The 9,716-nt window shown below is 41.9% G+C and overlaps 1 protein-coding gene across 2 annotated transcripts in view; it reads right to left on the bottom strand.

Moving 5' to 3' along the window:
- Positions 1 to 5,585: 5,585 nt before the first annotated feature.
- Positions 5,586 to 9,716, bottom strand: part of NOLC1 (nucleolar and coiled-body phosphoprotein 1) — a 149,791-nt gene continuing 145,660 nt past the window's right edge. The window contains exons 17-19 of one of the 2 annotated variants that reach the window (XM_063961382.1): positions 9,384 to 9,484; positions 6,414 to 6,503; positions 5,586 to 5,957 (exon numbers count right to left, since the gene is read on the bottom strand). In XM_063961382.1, coding sequence (XP_063817452.1) covers positions 5,799 to 5,957; positions 6,414 to 6,503; positions 9,384 to 9,484 — 350 coding nt within the window. In that variant the 3' untranslated portion in view covers positions 5,586 to 5,798. The remainder of the gene's footprint in view (positions 5,958 to 6,413; positions 6,504 to 9,383; positions 9,485 to 9,716) is intronic. The other variant, XM_063961381.1, reaches the window with a different exon arrangement.

Raw genomic sequence — 9,716 nt, 5'->3', positions numbered from 1 at the left:
GGATCATTAAAAACTCCCCTTTTTCGAAGGAGTATCATCATTCCGGCCATTACCTTGGTAACACCCTCGGTGCCATGTACAGTCCAAACGGCAGAGTCTGGACTTGGTAATGGGAATCCTGTACCACAAATCTGAGGTACTCCTGGCGAGGATAGTAAATGGGGACATGCAGGTAAGCATCCTTGATGTCCCGGGATACCATGTAATCCCCCTCGTCCAGGCTTGCAATAACCGCCCTGAGCGATTCCATCTTGAACTTGAATTTTTTTTTTTATGTATGTGTTCAAGGATATTAAATATAAAAAAAGGGTCACACCGAACCATGCGGTTTCGGTACCCCAAACCGTGTGGAATAGTAACCCCGTCCTTGTTGAAGTAGGGGCACCTTAAGTATTACCTGATGGGAATACAGCTTATTAATTGCCTCTAGCACAGCCTCCCTGCCTGAGGGAGTTGTCGGCAAGGCATATTTGAGGAAACGGCGGGGGGAAGACATCTCGAATTCCAGCTTGAACCCCTGAAATACTACTTGAATGAAACAGGGATCCACCTGTGAGCGAGCCCACTGATCGCTGAAATTTTTGAGACGGCCCCCCACCGTACCTGGCTACACCTGTGGAGCCCCCGCGTCATGCTGTGGACTCAGAGGAAGCGAGAGAAGAATTATGATTCTGGGAACAGGCTGACTGGTGCAGCTTTTTCCCTCTTCCCTTGTCTCTGTACAGAAAGGAAGCGCCTTTGACCCGCTTGCTTTTCTGAAGCCGAAAGGACTGTACCTGATAATACAGTGCTTTCTTAGTCTGTGAGGAAAACTGAGGTAAAAATATTTCTTCCCAGCTGTTGCTGCGGATACGAGGTGCCAGAGACCATCCCCAAATAATTCCTCACCCTTATAAGGCAGGATCTCTATGCGCCTTTTAAAGTCAGCATCACCTGTCCAGTGACAGGTCTCTAATACCCTCCTGACAGAATGGACATTACATTCATTTTGGATGCCAGCCGGCAAAATATCCCTCTGTGCATCCCTCATATATAAGACGACGTCTTTAATATGTTCTCATGTTAGCAAACTAGTATGTTTGACAGGGTCACCGACCACGCTGCAGCAGCACACGCTGCAGGTTTCAGTCTAGTACCTGAGTGTGTAAATACAGACTTCAGGATAGCCTCCTGCTTTTTATATACAGGTACCTTCAAAGTGGCCGTTCCTAAAACGGCAGTGCCACCTATTTTGACAACCGTGTGAGCGCCTTATCCACCCTAGGGGATATCTCCCAGCGTAACTTATCCTCTGGCGGGAAAAGGTACGCCATCAGTAACTTTTTAGAAATTACCAGTTTCTTATCAGGGGGAACCCACGCTTTTCACACACTTCATTCATTCATCTGATGGGGGAACAAAACACTGCCTGCTTTTTCTCCCCAAACATAAAAACCCATTTTTAGAGGTGAATGTCAGAAATGTGTAACACATTTTTTATTGCCGGGATCAAGTCACGGATGTTCCTAGTGGATTGTGTATATGTCTCAACCTTGTCGACACTGGAGTCAGACTCCGTGTCGACATCTGTGTCTGCCATCTGAATGAGCGGGCGTTTTTGAGCCCCTGATGGCCTTTGAGACGCCTGGGCAGGCGCGGGCTGAGAAGCCGGCTGTCCCACAGCTGTTACGTCATCCACCCTTTTATGTAAGGAGTTGACACTGTCGGTTAATACCTTTCACCTAACCATCCACTCTGGTGTCGGCCCCACAGGGGGCGACATCACATTTATCGGCATCTGCTCCGTCACTATATAAGCCTCCTCCTCAAACATGTCGACACAGCCGTACCGACACACCGCACACACAGGGAATGCTCTGACTGAGGACAGGACCCCACAAAGCCCTTTGGGGAGACAGAGAGAGAGTATGCCAGCACACACCAGAGCGCTATATAATGTGGGGATTAACACTATAACTGAGTGAATTTTCCCCCATAGCTGCTTGTATATACAATATTGCGCCTAAATTTAGTGCCCCCCCTCTCTTTTTAACCCTTTGAGCCTGAAAACTACAGGGGAGAGCCTGGGGAGCTTTCTTCCAGCTGCACTGTGAAGAGAAAATGGCGCCAGTGTGTCTGAGGGAGATAGCTCCGCCCCTTTTCCGCGGCCTATTCTCCCGCTTTTTTCTGGATTCTGGCAGGGGTATTTACCACATATATAGCCTCTGGGGCTATATATTGTGGTATTTTTGCCAGCCAAGGTGTTTTTATTGCTGCTCAGGGCGCCCCCCCCGAGCGCCCTGCACCCTCAGTGACCGGAGTGTGAAGTGTGTATGAGGAGCAATGGCGCACAGCTGCAGTGCTGTGCGCTACCTTGGTGAAGACTGATGTCTTCTGCCGCCGATTTTCCGGACCTCTTCTTGCTTCTGGCTCTGTAAGGGGGACGGCGGCGCGGCTCCGGGACCGAACACCAAGGACTGGGCCTGCGGTCGATCCCTCTGGAGCTAATGGTGTCCAGTAGCCTAAGAAGCCCAATCCGGCTGCAAGCAGGCGAGTTCGCTTCTTCTCCCCTTAGTCCCTCGCTGCAGTGAGCCTGTTGCCAGCAGGTCTCACTGAAAATAAAAAACCTAATTCTATACTTTATTTCTAGAGGCTCAGGAGAGCCCCTAGTGTGCATCCAACCTCGGCCGGGCACAAGATCTGAGGCTTGGAGGAGGGTCATAGTGGGAGGAGCCAGTGCACACCAGGTAGTCATAAATCTTTCTAGAGTGCCCAGCCTCCTTCGGAGCCCGCTATTCCCCATGGTCCTTTCGGAGTTCCCAGCATCCACTAGGACGTCAGAGAAAATGTGATTCCACGGTCCGTTTCTTTCACCCGTTTCTCCTTTGTTTTCCTCCAAGGTACAAAGACATCCGCTTGGAAGAAGAATTTGACAACCTCTCTTATACAGACCATTGATGAACTATGCTACAAGCCCCATTTTCCCTAGTGACTTTAAAATTTTACGATAGCCCAAATACTTTAGTGACTAACTTTCTGGACAATGGAAAAACTTTTGCCGTCATTTATAGCAAAAGCATCAGGAGACTACAGTCAACATGTACATCGAGACAAGACCTCAATCGGCAAATGTATATTAAACGCACATAGTTTATGACTGCATTTACCATAATTGCTTCTTATTTTCATTTCTACAATCTTCAGGCAATGACACACAGTCAATAGGGAATATAGGCACAGATATCAGCACTCACATATCCCCCCAATCATGTATCATCAACTAAAATGTGCTCCCCCATTTTGTTACAACCAAAAGCCGAAAAGAGCTCGGTAAAGTTTGACAGCCCATCCACAGACCCTTGATACGGGATAAGAAGGAATTCAAAAGTATACTTCGCAATACCTCGAAGCTTGATCTAAAACACGTACGGCACGATGATACATGACCCCTCAAACATGGATTCATACACACATGCTTCTACTATCTCACTAGGTCATACCTTTTTCCCACCTGATCCTCTTCTCCCTTACCTAATCATAGAAATGTATTTACATATGACATATTTTTCTTTTTTTGAACTGTTTTAGGAAGTGGCAGTTATTGGTGACTGCCAAAGGGTGGACTGTCAAAGTCGGAAAAATATCATGCTACACGTTGCCATATATCCACCCCATGCGCGTGCCTGCTGCACGTGCACATTCTCTCCCGTGCGTGCGGATACTCGCAGCCGCGTGATGGCGCCTCGGCCATGCGCTCGAGCGCGTGGTATGTGCATTTACGGTAGAGTTTGTGTGCGTCTAGCGGGCGACTCAATCGTTAAATAATAAAACCAAATAGTATGTTTTATAGATAATGTTCCCCTTAATAATGACTGTAAGCTTGTTTAATGTGAATGATCGCTGGACAGAGGAATTCCTCTTTGTATGGTACGAAGGGTCAGACAGGGTTTGAACAGCTGTGTCTGGTACCTAACTAAAGAACATTTTATTAGAAACAATCCGGTGCTGGTGAGGTAAAGATTAATCGCTCCTGCGTATAGTTATGGCCATTAGTATTTTCTGGACATTTACTATATTTGCGATTCATTACCCATGCGGCGGGAATCTTCAGATTCCCTCCCACCTGAGCAGTTTGATATAGTCGCAGCCCACCTGTTCAAACTAACCTATGACCTTTTGTTATGATGCAGGGAGACATTCCTGTGTCCAATGAACAATGAGATTATAGGTCCTTTTGTAGTGTACTGTACGCAGTGTATATAAGATCAGCCAGCCTGGGCAGCTCTCTCACTCTCCACAAACGGTTTTCATCTTGACTAACTTGGAGCTGGTACCAGAAAGCTGCGCAGCGATCGTTCCCAGTGTGTGTAAGTAATTCTCTGTAATCAACTTGTTCTCTGTTTGTATTGGCCATTCCCTCTCTCTGTTATAGTATAAGTTTGTGACGCTATTGTATATTTCTGTCTAGATATTCTGTTAGAATTATATGTTAGCTTGTAGTGTATGACTTGTAAACTGTTTCCCCTTTTCAATATAACTAAAAGCTTGTTAGTAAAGGTGTTGGAACCTTAGCAAGGTATCGTGTGTTTATTATATTGCAGAGGGTAATAGGAGCGTCTCAAACGCTCAAGCAGCTTTAGCATTAACAAGGTTAAGCAGCGTTATATCGCTACAGTATTTCAGTACAAGGTTTACAGTATAAGAGTATCCTTTCGGTGCGTTACATTCAAGGTTTACTGATTGTCATCCTGTGAGCGTCTGCGCCGCTCGTGATCTCCTGCGTCCGCTACGCTGGTAGCGTAGCATTACGGTAGTCGCCCGCCTATAGCGTGCCCGACACCACGCATTAAGCTGTGAACGAGCGTGTCGCATGTGCGTCTCGATCACGGCCGAGCGTATGCTACGCTAAGTGCGTACCCTTACGGTACCTCATACGCCAATTGCGTACTGTGTCTCTTACCCATTTATTGTGAATGTTATAAGATAAATAGTTTGCTTTATCAGAAGGGTGTGCATGTGTGTTCTTGTCGCCTGATTAGGACCATCTATGATGCTCCTGCCTTGAGCTTTGGAATACAACAGATTTGCCTGAGCAAGTAGGCGGAAATATATAGACGGGCCCGTTGCATGCTGGGAGGCCGGAAAAGCTTTGACCGATTGGTGTAAATCTGCTGTCGCTTCATCATATCCCATTGTTATCCTGTGGACTTAGGAGAAATACCGTTACCAACGGTAAGTTCTTACCATAACGTATATTTCTCTCATAATACAAATGTTGCTGGAAAAAGAATATCCAGATGAGTTTTCACACATCTTTTAAAAAACCTGTCCACACTTCCATGGAGAAACATTACTCCTTTGCTCCAAGAACAATGCATTTTTCACCCTGTTACAGCAACACACCTACACTTCAATACTAACCTGATTGTCCAGCTTCCGCTGCTTAGCAATGTCTCTTTATGTGATTAACTGCAATCTAACATCTTTTGCACAAATTAGCACAATAGTAGGCTATCATTTGCCCAACAAAGTAACAGATATTTAAAATGTTTTATTTTCAAATTAAACAAAATCATAAAAAACTATTACAATATTCTTATAAAATTGAACCATTTTTAATGTGATTGGATGGCAGTTTATTAAAAAAAAAAAAAAATACAGTAAATGAGGTTTTGAACACAATCGGAAACATTTCTGAGCCTGTGATAAAACAAAATATGCACAAACAGGTTAATGGTCACATACAAGTAAAAGTATCCGGTCCATAAGGTTTTAGAGGTGATTCATAAATTATATTCAACAAAGAATTCATGTTCAGTTCATTCGCTGTCAAACTTTATGGAGTTAACAGATGTGGAAATTGCCCCTCCACAATAACTGCCCCGTTTTTTCTTTGTCTTTTCGTGACGGAAAGATTTTCCTTTTGTGTATTTTAAAACATTATTGGCTCTTTCTCCCCAGTCTCCTCTTGATCCTGCCTGTAATAAAGGAAACAAACTTCAGTCATACAACTGTATGAAAAAATATCTTTAGTAAAATATCAGATACAGCATCTTATTGTGCTATTGTCAATGTTAACATTTCTTTGTATTTCTGGGTATTGTTGATTCCACTCAATTCATAATTTCCTTAACTAGCCAATCCCAAGACTGGTGCCCACACATTAATGGAGCTGTGTGTTGTTCTCTTTATCAAAAATTGTATAAAGATGCTGGAGGCATCAGTTTTGCAGCAGCTCACAAAAGCAGAAATAGTTACATTTGTTCAATCTGAAATTTACTGTGATCCTCTAATGGTCTAGAACCAATGGCAATTACTAGTGAATATACAGATTGCATTGCTCACAATATCTATAGTCATTATTATTTATAAGAAGCAACTGCAATTTAAGCAACATGGTATTAATTGCAACTATTGCTTTATTTGTACTGTACCTTTGCTTCAAATGAATTATTAGCAACTCTAGGATCAATCTCAACTTCCTCTTCAGCTACTCTTCGGAATGGGGTTGGTTTGTGAACTTCCTGCATTACACCCCAAAAACAAAAACATTTAAATACTACAAGCAACAAAAGTAGCAGTATGTCATTTTAATTTCACTCTTGAATTCAGTAAAACATTCCATTCTTGAAAAATGGTGTACCTAGGAGAGCAGGTCATGGTATCAGATATTCACATACGATCCAGAAAGTCTCATCTACAAATGCTTAAGTTTATCCGTATTCTACTGCCCGTTTAGGTTTCCTCATGCCGCTTCACCTGTGCTGCCCCTTTAACCAATCCGGTCACTCCCCTTGAAAGCAGTGAATATCTCTTCCCATTACTACGTAACCAATCTTATTTCATCACTCCAACTTCACTCTACCAATGACTGTTACATCTCCTCCCCAATTACCACCACCATTCCTGGTACCAGGAAATATAATGTGTTGCTCCAATCCTTTCGTATGCCCAACCCTCCTTCTTTTGAGCAAGGCCCTCTCTCACTATGGTCTCCACATAATGTTACAGTTTGTGGATTAGAAATATGTGCACTTGTAATGTTAATATCTTCTCTGCAATTGTCCTGCCTGATCATTCACGTACTATATAACTTTTGTTGTATGTTCGGTGCACTGTACATAATAAACAAGAATAATAAATATCACAAATAAGCTGAATACAACAAGTGTAAATTGTAGGTGCATGTGTATGCCTAGATAGAATGGGAGAATAATACACAGCAATGGAACAAATAGCATTGATATGAAAGCAAGAATAGGTCTTTATGATTTTCATTTGTTTAGCTCTATAAGGCACATGGCATGGTCATTTATGTATTCTCTGAAAATCTGCAGAGGTCACAATGCAGAAATTAATTAGTAAAACAAAAAAAATGGATCACGGTGTCTCTTATTCAAATTATACATTCTCTCTTTGGCTGCGTACACACTATTCAATATTGCATAGTATCCGGCTGATATCGTCTGTTTCCTAACAATATTGTATAGTGTGTACACTAGATATAGGGGGTTATTCAATTGAAGTTGGAACTGCAGTCTTGTCTTATTCAATTTGGCTGCAGTTTATCCGACAGGTCGACAATTCCGACTTGTCGGAAAACATGTGGATCAGCGGATTAGCCACAGATCCACGTGTTTTGTCGGATTTGCGGCCAAATCAGACAGGTTTTAGCCCCATTTCCGACATTGTCAATCCAAAGTCGGATTGGCATTGTCGAGAAGGGTCCAATCCTGTCGGATTTAGACGCTCATTTAATACTGAAATGTCGGATCCTAGAAAAAGCATTATGGTCCTTACATAATATATTACTCACATATATACAAATATAAGCTGAGGATGGACAATTACAGGCCAATAGAAATGTACCCTGGTTAGTACAGGAAATGCACCATTCACCTTCCTAAAATGTGTGTTCCCTATCCTGAGTGTCATAACGCCTCCCAGTGGGGACCATCCAGAAAGACTTTTGCATTCATACAAATTAGAGAAAGATTAAGGCTACAAGACTTAATATGTGTATTCCATCTATCTTTTTGTTTGTTTGTTAAGCGATTAGATTTTAACAGTGATTCTTAAAAAAATTCATATGAACTGTAGCAATTGCCAGATTTAGGGGGAAAAAAAAAAAAAAAGGAAGTGCGCTAAAACCTATTTAAGATATCTGAGCTTGTCCCAATCAATTCAATGATAGATTCATTGTCAAGTGTGTCTCTTACAGTATTTTTTGGTTTAGTCCCTTGCCTCTTCATGGGAGGAAACGTAACCCTATTGTCTTTCCTCCAACATGATGTGAAAGAACAAGTACTTTAATCCAGTTTTATTATTTGGTTAAAAAAAAGCCCCCCCCCCCACACACACACACAAAGACACCACACCTTGCAAGTATATCATTTTGTGCAGTCAAAATTTATTCTCCTGAAATAAATGCCTTTTTGAAACCATGAACTGGCAGGCAAACATCAACAATGTAAAATGTAAAGGTGCGCAAATAACTCTGCAATGCACTTTCAGGTTGTTTTAAAACTCATAGATAACATAAGACTTTCTAAATAAAATTCAGCTGCCGGCAAAATAAAAAATAAAAAATCATGAACCAACCAATGCATTTACAAAAAAAATGTTTTTAAAAAATTAGGAGGTTGCTACTGCTGTTCAATGCGTTCCACAATACTTAAGAGCACAAGACACAGTGGAGGCAGCCAATCTGTGTTGAATCAATATATGTGGGAATACAGCCAATCAATACATTTGTCGTGCTACCACTGTAACCATTCGCAACATGTATCTATGACACTGGTACCGAGTGACTCTCACTACTATAATTTTAGCCAACAAAATATCTGCCTATACTGTGTGTAGGTAACCGGTGTCCTTTATCTATATGCTTTAAGACATACATATTTGCCCTGGCTGTAACACAATGTTATAAATGGTAGTCTTCAATCAAGCCAATTAAATTTATCACCTTACAGATCAAGTGATAGATGTTAATAGCCTGCAAGAAGCTGGAGGTGTGAATGGACATATTTTTTAAGCAGCAATCATTTACAAGGGAAAATCAACAAGGTTTTGCCTTGTAAATGATTGCCACTTTAAAAATACAGGCATTCTCGCACAAAGTCCTGCACCTCCGCCTTCTCACAGGCTATTACATTTAGCCCAAGTGTCAGATATATAATACCAATGTTATTACCTAAAAAGAAAAATACAAACCCAACACAAAAAACACTCCAGTCATTCCATCTCTTCAAAGATAGGTCAATAAACACAATGACATTATATAAATGATTTTATTCATCTTCTCTAAACACAAGGTAAAAAAGTAAAATTATACATTAATCTCCATCAGTTCTCATTAAAGACAGTCGCCACTCTTCTTTCCAAATGCCTCATTTTCTCACCTTCTTGTTAGCCTTGGGGAACGTATTTGGAGTTTTGACTTGTATCTTTTTACTCTCTGGAGTCAATCCATCTTCTACTCTTTTTCTCTTACCAGAATGACCTAAAACCAAAAGTGTACACCGTAAATACAATGCACTGAAAAGGGCACATTTACTTTAAGCCATAAATAGATCATCCCTATATCAACATTAGAGAAGCTGAAATGGTCTAATTGATTACATTTCCTTCGTGTTACTGGGCCCAGTACAGGGGGAAGTGCAGACTGCTAGACCTAGCTTCTGGACACTGATCCAATGCACGTCTCTATTCACACATATTCCGGTTCTTTTAGT

This window comes from Pseudophryne corroboree, chromosome 3, assembly GCF_028390025.1.
Source record: "Pseudophryne corroboree isolate aPseCor3 chromosome 3, aPseCor3.hap2, whole genome shotgun sequence".
Taxonomy (NCBI): Eukaryota; Metazoa; Chordata; class Amphibia; order Anura; family Myobatrachidae; genus Pseudophryne; species Pseudophryne corroboree.
Note: the sequence above shows the minus strand (reverse complement) of the source record. Positions and strands in the feature narration are given on the sequence as shown.